This window comes from Mustela erminea, chromosome 6 (genome assembly GCF_009829155.1).
Source record: "Mustela erminea isolate mMusErm1 chromosome 6, mMusErm1.Pri, whole genome shotgun sequence".
Classification (NCBI taxonomy): Eukaryota; Metazoa; Chordata; class Mammalia; order Carnivora; family Mustelidae; genus Mustela; species Mustela erminea.
The window spans coordinates 57,440,312-57,465,512 of record NC_045619.1 but is presented as its reverse complement, the minus strand read 5'-3'; the positions used below and the strand labels follow the sequence as shown (position 1 = coordinate 57,465,512).

General features: G+C 43.4%; 1 protein-coding gene across 2 annotated transcripts in view; it reads left to right on the top strand.

Annotated features, from left to right (window-relative positions):
* Positions 1-3,539, top strand: part of GUCY2C (guanylate cyclase 2C) — a 130,871-nt gene extending 127,332 nt beyond the window's left edge. For both annotated transcript variants that reach the window (XM_032347404.1, XM_032347403.1), the window contains exons 29-30: positions 1,596-1,672; positions 2,924-3,539. In XM_032347404.1, coding sequence (XP_032203295.1) covers positions 1,596-1,672; positions 2,924-3,101 — 255 coding nt within the window. In that variant the 3' untranslated portion in view covers positions 3,102-3,539. The remainder of the gene's footprint in view (positions 1-1,595; positions 1,673-2,923) is intronic.
* Positions 3,540-25,201: the final 21,662 nt, after the last annotated feature.

The window sequence follows — 25,201 nt, the reverse complement described above, 5'->3', positions numbered from 1 at the left end:
CGTCTTCCCACAAAGCCGAGAGCTAAGGTCTGGGATGGCACTTATTTATTTATTTATTTGGGAGAGAGCGAGCCTGGGGAGGTGGGTGAGGAGCAGAAGGAGGGGGAGAGAGAAACTCGAGTAGACTCCATATTGAGCACAGAGCCCAACACAGGGCTCGATCCCACAACCTGAGATCATGACCTGAGGTGAAACCAAGAGTCGGACGCTCAACCCGCTGCGTCGCTTAGGTGCCCTGGGATTTATTTAACTTAAGCCAAAGCCCCCATGCCTCCCTCCCTTACTCTCCCTGCTGCTTCTCTCAAAAACCACCTCTCCCGGGGTTGCTTTACCATTCGGGAGCTCTGGACCTGTGATTGCCACCTGCGGCCCCAGGCTTGCTGAGAAAGACCCTCTGTGGGTGTAGATCAGGAATCTGGATTTTTAGTGAGTATTCGAGGTGATCAGGAAGCATGCCAAGGATGGAGAATCACCAGTCTCTCTTCCCCAGGCTGTTGCTCTCCAAGTGTCTCTAGTTGGCTCTTGGGCTGCTTTTCCAATGTCGTTCGAATCCTTTCACAAATGGTCTGAAGCCAACTACTGATCGTTACGATGATCTGTCTCCAGAAGCCACAGTGCTTCTGGCCTTTACAATGTGACTACAACTTGGAAAAGCCTCTTTTCGTGTAGACATGCCCTAATATCACACTCACTATCCGTACAATTCTGCACAGAGCATTCCCCCCAACATAAGAGTGGTGTGTGCATGACTGGAGTCCAAACCCACCAGCCAACTACCGGTTTTAAAGATGAGTGATTTTTAGGGGCACCAGAGTGGCTCAATCAGTTGAGTGTCTGACTCTTGATTTAGGCATAGGTCATGATCTCAGAGTCATGAGATCAACTTCCGCATCAGACTCCACACTAAAGTCTGCTTGGGATTCTTTCTCTCCCTCTCCCTACCGTGCATGCACTCTCGTTCTCTCTCAAATAAATACACCTTTAAAGAAGAGTAATTTTTTAAATATATAGCCTTCCCGTCTCCTTTTCAAATACAAGCTTTAGCGAAAACAGGATTTCCAATACATTTCCATTCATTTTATAGTCTCCAGATGGGTCCAGCAAATGTCACTTAATAATCATGTCTTAGGATGAACACGTGTTTGTAATTTACATGCTTCAGGTGGGGAAACTGGCAAGTTTGTGATGAAATCTTGTGGCAAAAAGGGCTCGAAGAAAAAGTGGGTGACGAAAACCAGTTGGATGTCTTAGTGAAGCAGGATTGGACACAAATTTTCTTCTTTTTTCATTGGGAGTTCTTTTGATGTTGCTATAACAACACTTTGAAATATCTTTGGGGGAAAAAAGAGAACTGTACTTTGAAAAAAAAAATACATCTGGGGAACGAGAGATGTATTTTTAAAAAGACACTTGGAAAGAAAGATGTGTCTGAAGGAATGCAAATCCCATCAGAACCTGGGTTCCGCTAAAGTGTGGACACTCATGAGAAACATGGAAGTAAGGGGTCTCTTGGAAATGGATGTTTGTCAGCGCGGTGGGCTAGAACAGACCTGTCTCACTAACCTCCATGGTGCCCACCTTTCTTGTCTCCCCAGGGAAGAGGAACTGAGACGACCTACTGGCTAACAGGGGTGAAGGGCCAGGAGTACAACCTGCCGACCCCTCCTACTGTGTAAGCTGCTGGGTGTGGTGGGGTGGGACAGGGCTGCGGAAGTCTTGGCTTTATCATTCCTGCTGTGTACAGCCATAACTGTTGGCAAGTGCTCTGCCTGTGGCAATGATACATTGAATACACGGCCAGGGACTACCTACATGAGAAGTCTAGAAACCTCCCTTCTCTGGCTGCCAGAAGTTGGGTGTTCCAGGCACGCTCAGAATGGAGGAGAGCAGAGAGCTCACCTCCCGAAGATCTGGTTCAGACCAGAGGAGGGCGTTCTGGCGGCCAAGAGGCACTCTGCAACTGGACCCCTGCCGGCAGCTTTCTGCTAGGCTGCCTGATGGAAACAGGACCTCCCCTCCCCCGCCTCCCCCCCCCCAGGCCTGTGGTTCTGGGTTATCACATAGAAGCTATGTTCTCCCACAGATGAGGAAGACCAAGTGTGGAAGACCAAGTTTCAGGTCTAACGAACAGGTTTCAGTTCTCTTCATGGTGACCAAGAGGGTCACCCCATTGCACATGTGGTTGCTGCAGTCAGTCACATGGCTGTTGGGGTGGCTTTTGATATGGTCGAGGGACCCTGGCTTGCAGATTCTCAGATGCTAGACCCAGATATGGCAAGCCTCTAGAAAAGCCGAAACAAGCCAGATCTTCCCCGGGCCACAGGGGAGCTGGCCCCTTATTGGAGCCCCCAGGTCCACTCCAAACTCTTAAAACCCTCCATCGCTTCAGAGGCCTCCCCAGACAAGAGCCACACGCCAGAAAGTGTGGGACCAAGTCCTCAGGGTTGGGTTGCAGGGCCCCACCGCTATTGTCCTGGCATTGTTTGCCCTCCCTGCAGTGGCATATGGAAACGTAACCACTCTTCCAAAGCCGAGCAGCGTGTCATTCCACTTTGAAATTGAAATAGACTTTTTTTAATTTAATTTTTTCAGTGTTCTAAGATTCACTGTTTATGCACCACACCCAGTGCTCCATGCAATACGTGCCCTCCTTAGTACCCATCACCAGGCTCACCTAAGGTGAAATAGAATTTTCTGTTTGAAATGTATCCTGCTTTTTCCACAAATGCACAGAGCAGGGATGATAGCTCTTATAAGCCCATCAAAAGCAAGGCTCTTTCTCTATTCTCTGGGCTTCCCGTGGTTAGCACGGACTAAGCACTCAAATAAGTATTTGGTAAACGGAACTGATTGTTCTGGAGCTACGAAATAGTCTGTATGAATTGCTGAGAAGTTCCGTTTTCCCTCCCCACTCTCTTCCCAGGGAGAATCAGCAGCGCTTGCAAGCCGAATTTTCTGACATGATCGCGAACTCTTTACAGAAAAGGCAGGCGGCGGGGATAAGAAGCCGAAAACCCACACGGGTGGCCAGCTACAAACGGGGCACTCTGGAGTACTTGCAGCTGAACACGACCGACAAGGAGAGCAGCCAAGCGAATTAAGCACAGCTGCACTGAGGCAGCGGCCTCAAGTGTCCCAGAGACCTCCAAGCAGCGGCAGACTTTGATAAGCTCTGCTTGGCCATGGCTGCCAGGGCAGGAACACAGACTGGCTTCTGTGAATCAGATGTGCACACGCTGTGCAAAAATTACCTTTTACTCTGGAGTCTGATCTCAACAGTGGCTCCACGGAGCTGCCCCCTGGGAAAGAAGAAGAATAGATGGACTGTCTGGAAACCGAAGAGATTGTATTCTTATTCCATTTGTTTGGGTTTGGTTTACTGGCTGGCTCTTTCTCCTTCTGTATTCATGAGCGTTTTTAAATTGTCACGATTATATTTTAAGTACCCTATCTCCATTAAATTATATTTAACTCATAATTTTTGCAGAAAATATGCTCTATGGTAGGCAAGAATAAAAGTTAAAAAGTAACCGAGTCTGTGTGTGTTTCCAGCGACCCCAGCCATTTTCCATCTTCACTGGCCACCACTTGTGCTCACTGGACAACGGATGACAGCCCCCAGCGCAGAGGCGAGGCAAAGCTAGCATTGTCGTTCAGGGCTAAGAACCTGGATGTTCAGTATCGCCCGCTACACACAAGAGGATTTTATGTCTAGCCTTCTACCATGGGAGGCAGGGCCTACATCTGTCTCCAATCTGAGATAAAGGTCAAATCTTATTTACTAGAAAAGACAAATACTTGAAACTCTGCAAATATCCCCTTCCTGCCATCCAGAGGCCATCTTCTGCCCCCCCTTCTTATGGTATCCCAGCCTGACTCATTTGCTTGAAATCTCAGGAGGAATGGCAAAGGGCAGCTGGTGTGAAGTAGATTAGAATCAGAAAGGCAAGAATGTAACACTTCTGTGCTCATGTAACACTTCTGTCCCTCATCTGAAGGAAACTGTTTTGATCACATAACTCTTGCCCCGCCTCTACCACAAAAACCACACCAGAGATCAGGAAACACGCAATATTTTCTCCTTCACCTGGAAAAGGGTAAAATCAAAAATAATAAATTATCTCCTGATGTATAGGCTTAGCCCTTCATATGTGGCAAGAGTCCTTACCTGGAAACTGGAAGTTTATAATTTCTGCCTTGGCGTCTCTGCAATGGCTTCACAATTCCAAAGAAATAGGCTTATAAAGCAAGAATTGTTTGCATACATGCAAGATAACTCAGAAAGTTTGTGACCCAAAAATTTTATGTGAAAAAAGTACAAGGGGAAGTACTGGGTAGAAACAAGAACTAAATTCAAGAGGAATACAGGAAATCCTAGAATCAATTTTTTATACCTTTGATATATACTTCTCTTGAGACATGCAAGATCTGACTTAAAAATATTGAAGTAGGGGCACCTGGGTGGCTCAGTGGGTTAAAGCCTCTGCCTTCAGCTCGGGTCTTGATCCCAGGGTCCTGGGATGGAGCCCCACATCGAGATCTCTGATCAGTGGGAAGCCTGCTTCCCTCTCTCTCTGCCTGCCTCTCTGCCTACTTGTGATCTCTGTCAAATAAATAAATAAAGTTTAAAAAAATATATTGAAGTAATAATAAACTAAATTAATAGCTGTGTGTTTTTTCTGTTTAGTGCCAAATATCCAGTATCAAGAAAGGAATTATGATTTAAATGAAAAAGGCAATTTTACCTTATTTTCCTTTTTTATAATCCCCTAGAAAACAGCAAATACTCAAGATTTTAAACTTCAATTTCAATTAAAGATGAGTGATTTTTAAATATATAAAATATAGATGCAGGGCGCCTGGGTGGCTCAGTGGGTTAAGCCTCTGCCTTTGGCTCAGGTCATGATCTCAGGATCCTGGGGTCGAGCCCCGCATGGGGCTCTCTGCTCATCAGGGAGCCTGCTACCCCCCACCCCCATGCCTCTGCCTGCCTCTCTGCCTTATTTGATCTCTGTCAAATAAATAAATCTTTTAAATATATATATATTTAATATATATATGTATATATATATATACACATATATATGTATATATATACACATGTGTATATATATACATATATATGTGTATATATATATATGCATAACTGTTCAAAAACTGATATCTGGGATAAAAATAAAGGAAATAACTTGAACCGTTCTTACTTCCTCAGACCTCAAGCAGGAAAGAGATCTCCCTCAAAGTTAATCTCACATCATAAAAGGCTGATCTATAAATCTGCTGATCTATAGGTTAGGTGACCAGATAGATCTAGGCCATGATCAAGCAAGAAATGACTTTGTAAATATTTTGAAATCCTCAGAGTGGCAGAGAAAATAGAAAATAGAAACTATGTCGACATAAGGTCTTTAACATAATATCCCACTGGAAGAAGATGCCAGAAGTAGAGCAGAGAAAGGAGGGAGAGAAGACAATAATTTCCATAGCAGTTTTAAAGGACTCAGCTGGGGGGCGCCTGGGTGGCTCAGTGGGTTAAGCCTCTGCCTTCGGCTCAGGTCATGATCCCAGGGGCCTGGGATCGAGTCCCGCATTGGGCTCTCTGCTCAGCAGGGAGCCTGCTTCTCCTCATCTCTCTCTCTCTCTGTCTGTCTCTCTGCCTATTTGTGATCTTTCTCTCTGTCAAATAAATAAATAAAATCTTTAAAAAAAAAAAAAAGGACTCAGCTGGGAGCTACATTAATCATTCAATGGAACCCACTCAGTGCAGCCCAACAGAACTATGTCAGCCTCATATGGACATTTATTAGCTTTTTATTTTGAAAAAATAATAAAGTCATAGGAAGTTACAAGAATAGTACAGGAGGGCCTCTGGTCCAGACAAGATGGCATAGACTCATTTCTCCCTGATCTGCCCCCTCTCGGTACAACTGTAAGTCCGTGATACAATGCAAGACACAAGCAAAGGAGAACGAAAGAGCATGGGAAGAGGAAAACAGACTTGTTAGGGACCCCAAGGCCCACAGAACAACACTGCAACAGAGTCTCTTACTCCCCTCCACTCTACAAAAGAAGGCAAGTCAGTCCCAGCATTTTTCAACTTTTTTTTTTTTAAAGATTTTATTTATTTATTTGAGAGACAGTGAGAGAGAACATGAGCGAGGAGAAGGTCAGAGGTAGAAGCAGACTCCCCATGGAGCTGGGAGCCCGATGTGGGACTCGATCCCGAGACTCCAGGATCATGACCTGAGCCGAAGGCAGTCGTCCAACCAACTGAGCCACCCAGGAGCCCCCATTTTTCAACTTTTAACCAGTCAAGAAAACTGCTTTACAACTTTATTAAAATCAGCTGTATATACTTGGGTGATTCTGTTTCTGGGTTTTCTATGTTATGCCATGAACCTACACATTTATCCCTCCTTCCATGCCACATAGTCTTGATATTGTAGCTGAATCTTATAATCAGGTGAAGTGCTTCATCCCACTTTATCCTTCTTTTGCAAAATTGTTTCAGCTATTATAGTTTATTTATTTATTTTTTTGCCTTTCCATGTAAGTTTTAGAATAAACTTATATAGAGCTCTAATAAAACTTGCTAGGGTTTTGATATCATTTGTATCAAACCAGTATGTCAGTTTGGGGAGAACTGACGTCTTGGCTATGTTGAGTCTTCCAATTTATGAATATGGTATGTCCTGCCATTTATTTAGATCTCCTTTTACATATGCAATTTAAATGTTCTAATGGTCACATTTTTAAAAAGAAACATGTAACCTATGTTAATAATATATTTAATTAAACCAGTATATTTAAAGTGTTACCATTTCTGCATGAAATCAATATAAAATTATTAAATATTTTTCATTTTTTGTGGTAAGCCTTTGTGTATATTTTACTGTTACAGAAAATCTCAATTCACACTAGTGATTTTTAGAGTGCTTAAGAGTCACGAATCACTAGTCATTACTAATTCAATAGCATCACTTTAGAATGCCAAAAACTGGGGGACATTGTTTTTCAGGGAAAAGAAATTATAGATTAAGTGAGAGAGCAAGAAAGTCCATTCACTCTCTCAAGAGACACCCAGAAATACACATGACATTGGAGTTGAAACTATCTAATGGGGAATTTTAGACAGCTATAATTAGTACGTAAAAACTCTGAAAACATGGGCAACATGTAAGTTCAGATGGGCAATTCAGCACACAGTTGGAAGCAATAGGAAAGAATCAAATGGAAATACTACAAATAAGCATAGTGACAAAGAGAAAGAATGTCTTTAATGACGCTACTAGACTTGCTGAGGAAAGAATAGTTGTACTTGAAGGTAGCACTAAAGAAATTCTGCAAACTAGCCAAAGAGAAAAAATAAACACAACAGAACTACTAAGAACTGTGAGATAATATTAAATGGCCTCAGGTATGTAAATGGAATCCTAAATATAGAATAATACAGAAGAAACATTTGAAAAAATAATGATTGAAAATGGACCAAATGTAATGGCAAGACACCAAATAACAGATCCAAAAATCACAAAGAACACCAAATAGAATAAATGCCCTAATCTATCTGTATATTCAAACTGCTAAGAATGAAGAAAAAATTGTAAAGTTAGTCTGGGATTGGTGAGGGCGTGAGGGGGTCAGGAGGGAGACACACATTACACACAAAATAACAAAGTTAAAAATTATAGCCAACTTCTCTTCTAAAACTATGCAAACTAAAAGATAACAAAATGACATCTTTAAAGGGCTGAAGAAAGAAAAATAGAATTTTATACCCAGCCAAAAAAACAAAAAAACCTGAATAAAAAATAGAGACTTTCTCAGAAAAAGAACATGAGAATTTATTCGCCATTAGACCTACTCTACAATGCGTGTTAAATGCATATGGTATCAGATAGAAATTTGGACTTTTAAAAAGAAATGAAGAATACTGGAAATGCAATATAAAAAAGTCAAATATTTTTTTTCCTATTTTTAATTGTCTTAAAACCATTTTTGTGTTAACCTTCATGTTTTCAGTTTCCTGTTGTACAGTGTAGATTTAGAAAAATTATAGCTTTATTTTGATTTGCTTTTTGACTTTGCACTAAAGGAGATATATAAATGCAAAAAGTATATGAAAAGATGTGAAACATCATTAGTCATTAGTAAAAGATAATTAAAGTCACAATGAGATAATACAACACACTATTTAAATAGCTAAAATTAAAAATCTGACAATATCAAGTGCTGCCAAGGATACAGAACACATTGTTGTCAACAACATAAAATGGTACAGAAACATTTGAAAATAGTTTGGTGGGTTTTATAAAGTTAAACATTTACCATAGGGTCCAACAATCCCACTCCTGATTTGTAATTATACAAATGAAATGAAAACTACATTCACATAAATACATGTTTCTGAATGTTTATATTAACTTTATTCATAAGCACCAAAACTGGAAACAACTGAGATTTTTTCAATAGATGGACAGATCAAGAAAGCCACTCAGTGAAATACTACCCAGCAATAAAAAAATAATGAACTACTATTTCACATGACAACATGGATGAATCTTAAATGCAACTTCCCTAGTGAAAGAAGCCAGACCCCAAAGACTCTATATTATAAGATTTTATTCATATGCTATTCTGGTAAAGAGAAAATGATTATCAACTGTGTGGAGGGGAGATGTGACTACAAAAGGATAGAACAAATGAACTGGGGTGTGCCGGGGGGTTTGGAGGGAGTGATCTAGCTGTCCTGTTGTAAATACATGATTCTGTGCATTTATCAAAATGCTAGGACTATATTGTACAAAGGAAAGACTTTCACTGTGAGCAATTTTTTAAAAAATGCAACCAGATGCAGATTGAACCCAAGATGGAATGCAGACAGTGACAAACGAATGTGTTCTAAAGAATGGCAAAATCTCACTAAAGAAGGTGGTAAAGGAAGATGCTGACAGAAGTAAATTTGGAAAACAGCATTGCAAATGGATGTTGTAAGACTAAAAACAAAACAACTGTACAAAACATTGTGGTCTAGTTGATCAGTTTGTTTCTTAGAAAAGCATGGGTTAGAAATTTTGAAACTCCTTTGAACAGATATTAAAGTTGGATAAATAAGGAAATATATTTTACACATGAACAACAGGTTCCACATTCAGATAAAGAAGTTACAAATAAAGAGGTAACCTTAAGGAGTTATATTAGATCAGAGGTATCACTATGAATAATCATGTTGATTTTTAAGACAGAGAGACCACGATAGATATAGATATGTGTCTGTATACTGATCCTCTGCTAGGACCTAGAAGTGGTGATGTCCCGACAGAAATGAACATAACTAATGTCCAGATTACAGATTGTAAACCCCATTCAAAAAAGCGGTCAGGGATCCTAGGAGAAGTGATTGATTTCACGGCAAGGGCAGGAAAAATACAAAATAAGCCTGGAGGATTTTGTGTTGCCAGAAAGTAATGAAGGGCTTGGAGGACAAAAAAGAAGGAGGAGGAGGAGGAGAAGAAGGAGGGGAAGTAGTTGTGGGCATCTCAAAATGAAACAGCAACCAACCTGAAGGAACTCACAATAGCCAAACTTGGAAGAAATTTAACAATTAAAAAATTAGAAGTTTTGATTATAACTTAAAGAATAAGGTAAATATCCATGTTTCCATACTGCTATAAATAGGTGTTTAAATAAACTATGCAGAAGAGACAATCTTTCCTTAGAGGAGAATCCAATTAATAAATGTAGAAGAAACAAAGAAAAAGGAGAATGACTAGAACACCAGAGTAATAATTGTTTCAGGCAACATCTACCAATTACTGCTAAAATTGATGGGTGCAAATTTAAAGAAAAACAATATTTGCATAGTTGCAAGGTATCTCCCCTCAAATATTTAGTACAAAGGAAAAACTAGGATCTAAAGCAGAAAAGCCTCAGACACCACCTCAACCAGATGATTACGACTAACTTCACCAGCACTAAGACACATTAACATCATATGTCCCTGATATGATACATTGAGAGGGTCCCATCACGCTTGTGATATCCTTCCCCAAAATACAAACTCAAGCTAATCATGAGAAAACATTAGAGAAAATCAAATGGGGGGACATTCTACAAAATATTTCATCAATTCTAGGAAAAAAGTCAGAGGGAAGAGGGAAACCCTAAGAAAATTAGCTTATAAGAATTTTCTTAGGTTGGAGGACTCAGAAATGATATATATTGGAAGTTACAGTGGTGACCAAGGCCCCGATCCCATTGATAACAGAAGGAGGCAAGAGAACAAGACAGTTTTGTAGACGAACTAGCTTTCCATCTCTTAGTAGGAAGTCGGATAATGCCTGAGTTGAAAACAAGAAACAAGAGTATAGGGATCCCCAGCTTTCTGAAAGTTCAAGCTAATGCCATTTGCTTTCACTAAAGACTTCCTATATCTGCACCTGTTTTTGCCAACCAAAGGAAATTCAAAGAGAATTTTCACTTTTATGAAAAAAGCTGTTATTGTACTAATACATTCCTGTCTGAGAGCATTTCTTAATGACCATAGAGCTTTTGTTTGGGTTAACTGAAAAGAAAAACAATTACAAAACTAATGTGGGAAATTGAGCCTTTTTGTTGAATCCCATGCATTTTTATTCAGCCAGCAGATAAGTCGGTTATTGGATGATGTGGTCTAAAAATGACCTTGTTCCATTACGTGGTGATAAGTTAACCATTCCAGAAAGATAAGAATTTCCAGTCTAGAATTCATGGAGAATGACTTTGTATCTACATGGCATGTTGTTTTCATGTTTGCTAAGGATGCCATGACCTTTTTTCTCTATTTCTATAGAATATAAGACTTTATACACGTGCTTACACATATACCATACAATCCTATCCCAGTGAAAATACATTTTATCCTGTTCCTATAAATATTTGCAAATTAACCTTGTGGAGATTATTCCAATATCATATTGTTTGGTGGATTAACCCAACACCAAGGTAGCTAGAGCTCACGGCCTCTTGTTGGGCCAATGCATGACTTCACAATTTACATTTATTACCAAAAACATGAGTTATCACTGTGAGTTCTATATTTCTTTGAAAACGAATAAATCAGATCTGTGGTTTGTGGAAAAAGGGATGTTTTGTAAGAGTAGGATTGCATGAAAACCTTTTGCAGCTTCTAGAGAGATCCTAGACTCCCGTCACCCACTCAGCTTGGGAACAAAAGGGATAGAGAGCAGGGTTCCTCACGTGATGGACTTCTCCCATCTCTGGAAGAGCACAGGAAGTGGGCTTCCAGGCCACAAACTAGGAGACTGCAGAATGATACCTGGACTGTCACAACAGAGTCCTGTTTCAGCAAAACACCACAGTGCCAGGTTGCCAGGCCTATGCCATTAAGGAGTGTTTGCCAGAAGCCCTATTCCAGTCACCCTGACAGACCAGAGGCCTCTGTCGTGGGCACCTCAGAAGGATGATCTCGCTAAACATGGCTGCCTCTTCACACTGCTCCAAGTTCTCCAAGATTATCCGTTTCATTTTCCTGTGTGTGTGCCCTACATTACCACTCACTGGGCTGTGAGCGTCCCAGTGAGGAGGAAGCTATGGTGTTCCAAGAAAAACAAAAAACTAAACCCAGAGAGAAAACCCATCCATGAATGATTCATAGGAGGCAATCAGTAACACAGGTTGGTGATTTCATTGCTGATAATGATTTTGCTTATGCTGATTCCACCGCCCAGGGATCTGCCAACAAAACTCCCTGAAATGCAGATTTGGTCAGAAGCGAGGGCAAGTTTTATTGCCATGGAGTTTGCAAATGTGGAAAGACACAGCCCTCAGCTGCAAACCGAAAGGTATACAGGGGGCGCCTGCCTGGCTCAGTCCTAAGAGTCTGCTTTCAGCTGGGGTTATGATCCTACGGTCCTGGGATTGAGCCCTGCATCCAGCTCCTAGCTCTGAGGGAAACCTGCTTCTCCCTCTCCCATTCCCCCTGCTTGTGTTCCCTCTCTCCTTGTCTCTCTTTCTCTCTCTCTGTCAAATAAATAAATAAAATCTTAAAAAAAAAAGGCACTCTCCAAAGGGGAAGGTTTGGGCTCAGAATTAAACAGCAAAACCAACAAAGTCTGTGCCATTTAATGACGTTGGTCAGACTCACATGCCAGACTTGAGGAGCACAGTGACAAGCAGGACGCAGCCTGCTATTTCTGGGGGCGATCTCAGATGTGGTAGCCACCGGGAGCATGATAAGATGTGTGTTGTAGGGGGTCCTTCCAGGAATTTTGCGACATTTGTCATCTCAAGCTGTGCGGACTGGTTTTGGTCCCCACAATCATTCAGCCCGATTAAAATTTTGCTTTTTCTTTCTTGACAGGAGGGGATCCCTCTGGTCTGTTAGCCATTGTTGTCTAATTAGCGGGGTCTTCTGTTTTCACATCTCTCTCACATTCTTCACTTGTCCTTTGAGATTCACCTCATGTACGACCTCCTCTAACAGGGCTCTATGACACCTCCCCTTCCCTTCCGTGTTTTGGGGTTCAGGGCGGGCCACCCCCGAATATGCCAGTTGGGCAAATTGGTTCTTTCGAATGAAAGTTATAGAGAAACAGCCAGTGCAAGGACACTCTGACTCCCCCGCTCTGTCCCCCTTAAAGCAGGAAATAAGTGTCTCCTGAGAAAGGTAGCCTCGCTACCCTGGGAGGTAGAGAGAAACATTTTTATCACCAGAGATAGGGAATTTGGCGCGGAAAAGGGTGTGTAAACAATATCTGCTTAGTTTCTTCATTATTGCCCAAGCCGAGGTTTTTGTCTTATAGTTCTCCACAAATCTACTGGTACTTTTTTCTTTTTCTTTTTTCCTCTTTAACTTAAATTCAAGTTAGCTAACATACAGCGTATTATTAGTTTCAGGTGTAGAATTTAGTGATTCATCAGTTGCATATAACCCCCAGTGCTCATTACATCACGTGCCCTCCTTAATGCCCATCCCCCAGTGACCCTATCCCCAACCCTCCCCCCTCCAGCAGCCCCCAGTTTGTTTCCTATGCTTAAGAGTCTCTTTTGGTTTGTCTCCCTCTCTGATCTCATCTTTTTTTATTTTTCCCTCCCTTCCCCATGTTCATCTGTTTTGTTTCTTAAATTCTACCTATGAGTGAAATCATATGATGTTGATCTTTGTCTGGCCAACTTAACAAATTTAGTGTTTCTCTGTCTAAAAGGCATATAAACACCTTGAATATTATATCTTTGAGGCCCCATACATACAAAATTAAACGAAACTTGTTTTTTTCTCCTATTCACCTGATTTGTGTCCTTTTAATTACTAGGGATAGGTGGAAATTGTCCCCGCTGCCGACATCGGCCTGCCATGCTCTGTGTCCCTAAAGCACTTACCACACTGTTGAGATGAACTGTTTATCTTCTAGGCCCCTTTGGACCATGAAATCCTCCTCAAAGGCAGGGACTATGGTCCAGTCATTGCTGCATCACAGAGCCTAGCACAGTGCCTGGAAAACAGTAGGCACTTCACATATGTTTGATGAAAGGAAACTGTGGTTTAGTAGATTTGATTTTTAACTATCATTTGGCTTACAGTGACTTGAGGTTTCTCCGGAATTGGGCTGGGCTGAAAAAGACAGCTGAGTTGCCTGTTTCCAGGGTGACGGATTAGAGCAACAAGACAAAAGTGGAGGAATTAAAGCTCTGACCACTTCCAGTGATGGTATGAGCATGAGTCCTAAACCAGAGAAAACTCTGCCTCCCCACCTGTCCATTTTCACCCATGGAACAGCCTACCAGTTGAGGGTCAGTGGATCCCCACAGATGTGGGATTTCTCACTGCTGAGGAGCCCCAGGAAAAAAGGCTCTGGCCATTTCTACAGACTTAAGTCAAGCAGAGGTGAGGGAGAAGGGCCAGGAGTGGAAAAGTACTGGGGACTGAATTAAAGTGGAGGAAAGTACCTTAAGGACTTCTTTCTCCTCCTCCTGCAGGTAAGGAGGCCTCCCCAGAGGCATTGGAGAAGGACTTCTGGCCAAGGCCTCAGATCAAGACACCTGGAAATGAAGTCACCAGGGCTAGGAATGATAGTAGGCAAAGAACAGGACAGCCTGGTCCTTGCCTCCACCTCCCTCCAGAGATGCAGTGCACGGGTCGGGCACCCAGGTTGGCGTAGAGAGGGCAGCATTCCCCTGAGCCTTTGTAATGGCCTCTGGGCAGACTTGAAGAAAAGCACACACAGAGGATTCACCAGGAGCCGACCTCCACAATATTAAAAGCCAAACGCAGAAACAATGAACTAGAAGGGGCATCGATGCTGGGTTTTCCAAGGGAGGCACAGAGAGCTGACATGCCTCCCGTGACAAGTTCCTAAGAGAAGGATCCTAACCTGGGGATCAGCTCAAGTGAAGCAGAAATGCCCAGTTTTCTAGTAAATCAAAGAAGACCAATAAAACTATGACCTATTAGTTATCCATACCCTGGAAAAATTGTCATAGCACTTTTGTTAAAAGCAAAAAAGAAAAATAAAACAAAAGTCAACGTGGGAGTTTTGTCTTCCCCACACCAGATATATGATGTCTTTTCTAACCGCAACCACCAATCCTCTGACACCAACTAGGTGACCAACAACTCAATTCCCTTCTGACTCTACCTACCTAAGGTCAGCACGGACCTGATGGGGTAAAAGCTCAGTCCACACAGGATTGTCCCCACTCTGGGCACCAGTCACATGTCCCAGAGGACCACTCATCCTTCTGACAGACACACCATAAATCAGAGCTCCCAACAACCCCTTCCTCAGTTTCCATAATTTGCTAGAATAACTCGCAGAACTCAGGAAGATGTTTTACTGAATGATTACCAGTTTACTATACAGGCAACAACTCAAGAACGGTCCATGAAGAGAGGCATAAAGCAAGGTGGGGGGGGGTGCAGAGCTTCCCCACCTCTCCAGATGTGCCACCTCACAGCACTTTGATGGGTTCAGTTTCACTCAGAAACTCTCAAACCGCCCCCCACCTTGTTTAGGGATTTTTGTGGAGGTTCCATTATGTAGACATGGTTGACCAAATCCTTAGCCATTGGACTAATCTCTCAACAGTAAGATCTGGCCCTCATCCGAACACTAGTCAGAGGCCAACTCATGAGCATACAAAAAAACACCACTCTTACCACTCAGGAAATTCTCAGGGTTTACTCAGGAAAGTCTCAGCCAGGAACAGGGCCAAAGACAAAATAGATTTTTTTTTTTTAAAGATTTTATTTTTTTATTTGACAGACAGAGATCACAAGTAGGCAGAGAGGCAGGCAGAGAGAGAGAGGAGAAAGCAGGCTCCCCGAAGAGCAGAGAGCCCAATGTGGGGCTCGATCCCAGGACCCTGGGATCATGACCTGAGCTGAAGGCAGAGGCTTTAACCCACTGAGCCACCCAGGTGCCCCACAATATAGATTTTTAAATCATACCACAGTCAGGCTTGCTGAAGGTGTACAGGCTAGGAGTAGCATGAGAAGCCAGCTTCTCACTTGAAGCTTCCAGAAACTTCCATTCATGCTCAATACAGAGCAGCTATTGTTAGCAGTATGTGTACTCATTATGATTGGTGTTGATTGGATACTGTATTGATTCCTAGAGCTGCTTGTAACAAATCTCCACAAACTCAATGGCTTAACACAATAGAAATCTGTTCTCTTGGAGTTCTGGAATCCAGAAGTATGAAATCAAGGTGGTGTCTGGTCATGCCTCCTTCAAATCCTTCCTATCTCTTCTAGCTGTGGATGGACTCCATGTCTTCAATCCCTGCCTCCATATGTCCATGGTCTTCTCTTCTCTGTATGTCTGTCCCTTCTGTGTCTCTTATAAAGATACTTGCTATTGGATTTAGGGATCACCCAAAGTATCTAGAATGATCTCACCTAGAGATCTTTAATTTAATTATATCTGCAAAGGTTCATTTGCCAAATAAGGTCACATTGGCAGGCCATGGGGATATCTTGCAGGGAGGACAGTGTTCAACCTACTGCAGACTTCTTCCGCTCAGTTCTTACAGTCTCTGAAAGAAGGCACAAAGCTTCCTCTTTTGCTCTCTTCATTCCCAGGGCAGAGAAGTTTCAACACAAGTCTGAGTGAAAGCCAATGAGGAACTCGAGTTTTCCTACAGAAGTGAATGCAGATTCTTGTTCTTTTCTTCCTCTCTCCACTCTCCCGCTGAGACTTCTGTGACCAGGAAGGCCCAGCCAACAAGGGGGAAGCCCACAGAAAAGACCACAGAGCTGGCTCCTGGAGATGGGGACTGCTTAAGCTCTAGAGGAAAAGGGCAAAAGAAATAGATTCCTAAGTCCAGTTCAACTAAAAAAGAGTGGCAGACCAGATAGAAATTTGAGCATTTATTTGGCACGCTATCAACATCATCTCATAAATCTTTATAGTGATACTTCATTTTGTAACAGAAACCTCTCGCTCAGAGGACTTAACACAACTTGGCACTGCTCATTGGTGGAGACAGGATTTGAAATCACATCTGCCTGCCTGCAAAGTCTCTATCCTTTCGGTCAAGCCCAGCAGGGAAACCAAACTGCATTCTCTGAAAAATGGCTATACTCGGCAAAAGTGGCCATCTATGATGTCTTTACAGGAAACCTCCTAACCACCAGAGTTCTCAAACTTTTCCCTTTTTGCAGAAATCCACAGAACTAGAAAGACCTTTTCCCAACTCATCCATTTCTGTCTGTGACCCCAGCTTTCTTCTATTCTCTGACATTTACTGAACACCTACTGGATGCTGGGGATCTCCTTTAATTTAGTCCACAATAAATTCTGAAGTAATAGTCAGCTCTGACTTACAGACCCCGGAGCAATAAAAATGAGAGATTTTTCTTATGATTATATAGTTACTAAAAGTCAAGGCCAGTATTGGGACAGAGGTTGTCCAGACCCCAAAGCCAATGATGCAATTGAAACCTTGGGGTTATTACGTACTTTCCTTCTCAGTACTACTTATTTGGTATTTGTATTTATTCCTTAGTCATACTGGAAATGTGCCTATATGTAATCATCCTTGACTAATCCCAAAGTGTCTTTTACCTTCTTCAGCCTCTGTCACTCAGACATAGAAGGTTATAGAGGTACATATTTTCTATACTTATCTGGGCTAGATATCTTTTTCCTGCTCCCCAGATCCAAATTTCACCCTTCTTTACTCAGCTCTGTGATCCCAGGAATCAGACATTCAGCAAATACGCTTCTTTGCATTCTGGATTTGGAGTTGGATTTGGCCAATGGGAAATTGGAAGGAGGGAGAGGAGTAGAGGCAACTTCATGGCCATGTAACCTGTGTTATCACACAGGGTCCCCTGTTACCAGAGCCTCATACTTGGCTTAATGTTCTACTATCACTGGCTTAAAATCTTTAATAATTTTTGAAAAAGGAGCCCTGAATTTTATTTTATTTTCTTTTTTTTCCAAGTTTTTATTTGAATTCCAGCTAGTTAACATACAGCGTAATATTAGTTTCAGGTGTGGAATTTAGTGATTTGACACAGACAACACCCCATGCTCATCGAAACAAGTGCCCTCTTTAATCACCATCACCTGTTTAACCATCCCTCCCACCCACCTTCCCTCTGGAAACCATCAGTTTGATCTCTAAACTTTAAAAGCTTATGACCTCATTTAACCTTTATTTCCTCTTTAAAAGCTCTATTTCTAAATACAATCCCATTGTGGGTTTAGTAGCCCTGAATTTTCACTTTGTATCAAGTCCCGAAATTATGTAGGCAAGCCTAGAGGAGTTTGGAGTGCCAAGACTGCGGCTCCTGTCTCCTCTCCACACAGCTTTCTCTTCTCACTCCTTCAGGTCTGGGGTGATCATGGAGCCTCTGCTGTGATTAATCCTGGGTTCCCTGACCTTGCACTTGCCCTACATCATGCCCACACCTTCAGTAATCTCTTTGACTGATTTACATGTACTACCCATTTCCTGCCAGAACCCCTGACAATCAGGAGAGAAAATACATTCTTTTGTATATGCAGTAAGTGTTTGCTGAGCACTTACTGTAAGTCAAGCACTATTACAGGCACTGGAGATACAGCAGAGGAAATAAAGCACAAAACAAATAAATGAACAAGACAGTTTTTCTGCTCCGTGGGAGTTTATATGCTGGAGGGAAAGGTGAAGGAGACAAAAAATACATCAATGCCTGTATAAATGATTTATCAGATAGTGCCAAGTAGTGGTGAGAAAATCAAGTAGGGAGGAGAGCCTGAGTGGCACAGTTGGTTAAGTGTCTGGCTCTTGGTTTCAACTCAGGTCAAGATCTCAATGTCCTGGGTTTGAGCCCCATGTCAGGCTCTGTGCTTAGCATGGAGTCTGCTTGAGATTTTCTCCCTCTGCCCTGCCTCTGTGCTCCAGTGCTCTCTCTCTCAAATAAATAAATCCTTAAAAAGAAAGGAAGGAAGGGAGGGAGGGAGGAAGAAAGAAAGGGCTGACATGTCCTAGAAGAGTGCTATTTTGGAGAAGATGGCCAGGCAGGACCTCCTTGATGAGATCTGAGCAAACTGAGGTTGCCTGCCTATAGGAGAAATAAAGCCATAGAAAGATTAATGAAAATTAGTGAAAGAACACCAGAGGTGGCATCATAAATACAAAAAAAAAAAAAAGAGGATTTTGAAAATGGGGAACTGCTGTATTGAGCCAAATACTATAGAGGACAAAAAGAATCCATATTTAAATAAAAAATTCAACGGCATGGCAATTAGGAGTAGACTTAGGAACTTTGAGAAATTTCTAGAGAATGGGAGATGGAAAGAATCAGATCAGAGATTTCTGCCCGCCCTGAGATCTTTGTGAATCCTTAAAAATCACTAAGTTCCATTTTAGCAGATAATTCCTCCTGCAAAATGCATACCCACACAGAGAGTTGCAGAGTCATGCTGAGATGCTAGGGCTGTTGGTCATCAGCTGATCCCCCCTCTCTTGATCTATACTCAGCGCCTCAGACAAGCCTCTAAGGGCTACATATCATGGTTATTTAGAACGCCCCCAGCGGTGAGAAGTAGTATTTTTCACTATCACTGAGTTCTAAGTATTTCCAAAGTTCGCTTCTTATTTCTTCTGTCGTCCATGAGTTATTTAAATGTGTGTTTTAAAATTTCTTAATGTTTGGGGGAGGTTGTTGTTACCTTTTGTCACTGATACTCATTTAATTCCATTGTATCAATACACTACTAATTCTCCGTAAAATGTTGTTGACGGAGGTCATCAAGAGGACGGGACCCCAGTTTGACCCATGAGCTGGATCTGGCAGTCGGAAGCTCCTCACCTCCAACCCTGTCCTTGAAATACACATTCCGCTTGCCTGCCCCTCCCTTCCAGAGGCTGCGCCAAGGACACGGCCTTGAGACAGTGTCTGTGGGGATGAGAACACCTGCCTGGTGTACTAGACTGAACCCAGGAGAAGCCTCTATATAAACCCAAGATTTGGCGGGCCAGGGCAGAGATCACTTGCCCCTCACGACAAGCTTCATTTTTAAGTTCCCTCATTTATTAAGTCTGCGCCTACCAGCCTGCAGCGGCCTGCCTCTTTCTTCCAGCTCTCCTTGCTTTGTGCTGGCCAGGCCACTTTCAGATTTCACCTGGGATGCTCCCGAGGGGCTTATAAACCAACAATGGTTGGGCCAGGCAGGAGACTGAAGAAATGGGCCTTGGAAAAGAGGCATCTGCACGGGGGAGGGGGAATCCCTTTCTTGCAGGGAGGGGGGTCCCATAGGCTAGAGGCCTCTGTGAGTATGGGGACAACCCGAAAACGCTGGCTGCTTTACCACACCTGTTGGAGAACCTGCACCCAGCCTGCTAGGTAAGCGTGAAGGTAAGCAGAGTGACGACCGAGAGTGCCACCGGTGGGACACCCCTGCCCTCCCACCTGAAACACAGAGGGAAGCCCAAGCCCAGCAACAGTGGGGAGGCCCCAATTCAGGGAACGGAGCTTATCAATACAGCTGCCAAGTTCCCACCAAAGGCCCAGAAAACTGTCCAGGTGTGGTTGGCGCAGCTGGGAAAGGCAGGGGCCACGGTGTCTCTCTGAGCAAGCAGGAGGCAGGGAAAATGAACAAATCAGCCGTACACACTGCCCCCAGGCAGCGCCGCCTGGCACCCGGAGGTTTGAGGGCCTCACTCCCTTACCGATCGGACTATTCTAGCCTGCAGAATTCTAGCCTTAGCCCAATAAGAAGGACCTCTTTGGACACCGGGAGCCTGGACATCTTGAGAGGAGGCACAAGAAGTTCTCAGAGCTTTGTCTTTCTTTTCTGGCCCCAGGCACTCTGGGAGCCCAGGGCTTCAGTGCTGACACTGCCCAATCCAAGAACCACAGCACCCACAACCAGTCCCGAAGATGGCACAGAAATGACATCAAGAAACCACTTCACAAAAATATCTCTTAAGAGGGTGGACCCCAGCTTCCCGAGGAACCTGCCCTTTGCCAAAAAGCACACCAAGAAGGGCCTAAAGTAGATGGAGGCCAACAACGCCAAGGCCACAAGTGAATGTGCCAAGGCTGCTGAGGTCCTGATAAAGCCGTGATCCCAAAGGGCACCGGCCGTGAGCTCAGCCAACTTGCTTACATCGCTTACCCTCTGCTCTGGAAATGGGCTTGTGCCCATAACGCCAAGGGTCATAGGCTCTGGCGGCAAAATCCCAAGGCCAAGGCTCAAACCAAGGCCCAGGCTGCTGTTGTGGCTCTGGATCCCAAAGGTGCCCTGGCCCCAGAGAAGGCTCCACTGTAGAGGCTTCTATCTGCTGCTGTGAGGACAGAAGGACTGAACGTCTGGGCTTCTATCTGCAGGGGGCCGCTGTCCTCCTGGGTTATTTGTACCGATAAACCTGAAGCAGGATCATCAAAAAATGAAAAGAAAAGGACAAGGAAATTCTTAGGGAGTTGGAAGTGACACAGACCATCCACGCCCCAATCTCCGAAGGCCCAGATCGGGCTACATTCACTGTAGGAATGAAAACTGAGATTCCCCACCCCAGAATCTGGTGGTGGACGCTAATATCCCTGTGAAGCCCGGTCCGGAGACAGACATTGATGCTGTTGGTGGATCCCCTGCTGATCTGGGGGAGACTGACTGATCCCAAGAATGAATATGGGTTTTATAAAAGACCCGAGACAAAGAGGGAGCTGGAAAAGCCAAAAGGCCCCAAAAGGTCCAATGAAAGTAACCTTGAAACAAGATGGTTTGACATCATTGCTGGGCAGATCCCATCTGAACATTCAGACCAACAACCCAACGCTGTGTTGGCTGTCCTGTAGAAAAGCTTAAAGCCCAGACAGCAGTTCAGAGCAGCCCCATTTGCTTCTACCGTCACTGATGCCCCACGTACTCCAGCACAGACCTCAAGGATACAGTCTCATTTAGGGTGAGTGCCTCCCATGCCCCAGGGATAGGATGCAAGCCACAATTAGCTCCCAGTGAGGGCCACTGAAGGTGACCAAAGCCTCATGCAGAGTTACTCTTCTTTCGTTCTCCAGAAATAAGCAAAGGATGACGGCTCTGGTAGATGCTGGAGCCCAAGGTACTCTGCTACATGGTAGCTCTCAGAAGCTTCCTGGCCCTCCTCAGTGTCATCAATGATTATGGAGGGCAAATAAATAGTTATGGTCAGAAAGGTCCCTTCGACTCTGCAAATTCGGCATTCCCCAGTCCTGCCCAAGAACATGAGACTCTCATCTCTCCAATACCAGAGAACATATTAGGCATTGATATCCTCCAAAGTCAAACTCTGCAAACCTGTATTGGTGAATTGTACCTCTAGGTTAGAGTAATCAAACCAGTGCTGAGAGGAAACACCAGCCAGTAAGCCTGCCGCTCCCACGAGAGGTGTAACTGTCAAACAATTATAAATTCCCGGGGACAGGAGGAGGTAGGACAAACTATGCAAGAACTCTCCTGAGTGGGTATTGTACTCTCTGCCCAGAGTGTTTTCCATATCCCACTATGGCCTGGAAATAAGCCTTGTGGCAGATGACAGTGCACAGCCGAGAACTGAACAAGGTAGCATCCTCTACCCATGCAGCTATGCCCAGCATTGCTGCCATCTTGGATCCCTTGGCCAGAGTCCTAGGAGTGTGGACTTAGCAAAGGCCTTTATCAGAAAAGCCTTGACACCCGAGTCATAAGATCAATTTGCTTTCACATGGAAAAGGCAACAATGGACATTTCAAGGGCTTCCCCAGGGTGAACTGCACAGCCCCACCATACGTCATGGGATGGCAGCCCAAGATCTGTTCCTGTTGTCCTTCCCCGCATCAGTACAATGGGCCCATTACATTGACGATATGCTGCTGACATGTGAAGATTTGCCTCTGTGGCAGGACACCTTGCAGGCTTTGCTGGGACACTGGTGAGGGAGAACATGGGCAGTGAGCCCACAGAAAATCCAAGGCCCAGCACCACCATAAGGTATTGGAAATCATCCTGCCAGGTAAGAAACAAGTTGTCCCAGAACCTGAGATTGATACATTGCAAACCTTTTCAACCCCTAGGAATGTGAAAGAGGGGCAAGCCTTTGTAGGAATTTGGGGATTTGGAGGACTTTTATTTCCCACCTGGCGTAGGCTCTCCATCCCTTATCCTGTGGAGTAAAGAAAGGACGCATCAGGGTTGAGGGAACGTACTAATGAAGTAGGTAAAAGCTCTGGGCAGTTCCCAAGTAGGGCTAGCATTTGGTGTGTTTGTGACTCCAGAAGGGATGGGTCAGACACTGTGACAGGGACAACGGGAAAACGTGCTCCTTGAGGTTTGGACCTAGCTCTGGAAGGTCACAGAAACCCGATTTATGCCCAGAGAGCCCTAGCTGCGGAGCCTTCAGTAGATACAGCCTACCAGGTGCGCACAAGGAGTGGCCCCCATCGCACCTGGGTGGGATGCCATATTGCCACGGCGGCTGGAGTGCCCTTGACATTCAGCGAGTTGGTTAAGGCGGTTCCTGTGTTCTAAACAATACCCACAGCAACTGCCGAAGGAGTCTAGGACCACCCACTGGAGCTCCCGACCTGTGAGAGTTTGGCAAATGGATGATATCGGCACTTGCTGCTCTGATCGTGCATGCCCTCATTATTATTACGCTGTGCAAGAGAAGCATTTTTGGTGCTGGCTGTGCCAATGGGGGAAGCATTTCAAAGTCCTCTATTACAAATAGTCTCTTCCAGTTTTTTACCCAGCTGAAAAGAAATCCCTTTCTCTGTCGCCCCTTACCCCTCCTATAGTTCTCTTCTCCTCCACGGTGTTTCTCGTGGTCTTCACTTGTTGGTGTCTCCATGCTACGTTAATAATAGTTGTTCCAGAGAGTGTGGAAGACACTCGGTCTTTTTTCTCTTATGATAATTTTTTCTAACTTATGATTCTTTTTTGCATAAATAGCCCATCTTTAGAAAATTTTGAAATCACAGATAAAGCAAAAAGAAAATAAAGAACACTCATGTTTCCATATTTTTTATATATGTTTTTTATGTACTTCCCTACCTTTTTCCTATGCATCGACAAATAATTATTTTACATAAATGTATAATACAAATAAGAACTGAGTTTACGGGAATATAATTTACCTCACTCTCATAGATTCAGAGATACTCCACTCTCACAGCCAATATGGCCCTAATCATTTGGCAGGTATATGCTCCCATGCAAATTTCTTTCCCCTGAAGTCTTACAGGGACTTCAGCTCAGGATGCTGGCTCAGCAGGAGACATTGATACTTATCAGTCCAAGGCCTGCCCCGTCTCCAGATCTTATCTTCCAAATAACCTCAGCAATGAGAACGTATGAATCTGTGAAATCAAACATTACGAAGATTTTGAAGAATCAGAACAGGAAACTGAGACCATGTTGTTCAGCCCCTTGCGTGAACCAGAGGGAGCTGCCCAATCTGGCGAACTTCTTTTGTTCTGATTTCAGCTTCTCAAGAGACAAGTATTTAGTATTTAGCATGCCCGGTTTGGAGCAAATGTACCAATCATGCCAGGGTGAGTGCCTGAATTTGTACAAATTTCACAGTTCTGATTATTAGTGAATGCCCGGTAGCTTATAAATGTATCTCTAATTTTTCCACTGAACCAGTCCTCAAGGGATTGGTCACTAATGGTCGACGTCCCGCACCATTAATGCTGAGAACCATGGTGACATCACCCAGGTGGTTTCATCAGTGGTAGTAGCTTCTCTGGGCTCCCAGCCAGAGGGTTCCTTCAAATACATTGTGTCACTCTGCCTACAGCCTTTCCTGGTATGCTCCACTCCCAATGCAACAAAGTCTTGACTCACCCTCCTATTATCATGCAATGCTCTGTTCTTTGGGTATCATTCAAATAGGCCAATGAGTTTCAAATAACTTTTTTACTAGTACCATTTTTAAAAATTAAACAAAGCATGAGATTCCAGAGTCTTTGAGTTGAACTGCATGGATAAAGGAACTTTAAAATCTTTTCCCTGCTTGTCTCCTCTCTTTCTTCTACATCTGTCGACTCACTTTAAGAATCAGCTCTAGGATGTACTTGAGCCCAAGCTGTGCACTTCCTTCTTTGAACTCCTAAAATACATTGGGTTGATCAAACACTGCACTCAGCATGCTAGATTATAATTACGTGCTTATGCCTTGACTGCCCTAAACTGAGAGGTCATTGACAGCAGATTTTGTCTTACTCTTCTTTGTAATCCCTAATCCCTAGCAAAGTTTCTGATACACATTTCATGATGAATGAATGATGAATGAATGAATTTCTAAAGCACCAGCCAACACATAGTTCAAAGACTGTTGTATTACTTTATATTTGTTTCTGTGTTGAATATGTATGCTTTCGTATTTGATTGAGCAGATCTGCCCATCTGACAACATAATTACAATTGCAAAAATAATAATAGGTAAAATTTATTGGTCATGTACCGTGACAAGCAGCTTTACACCCATTAGGTCATTTAATCCCCAGAACAATGTTGCAAAGTAAGCGTTGTCATTTAAAATTCTCAAATAGGGGTGCCTGGGTGGTTCAGTGGGTTAAAGCCTCTGCCTTCGACTGGAATCCCTGATCTCAGGGTCCTGGAATCGAGCCCTGCATCAGGCTTTCTGCTCGGGAGGGAGCCTGCTTCCCCGTCTCTCTCTGCCTGCCTCTCTGCCTACTTGTGATCTCACTTTCAGTCAAATAAATAAATAAAATCTTTAAAAATAA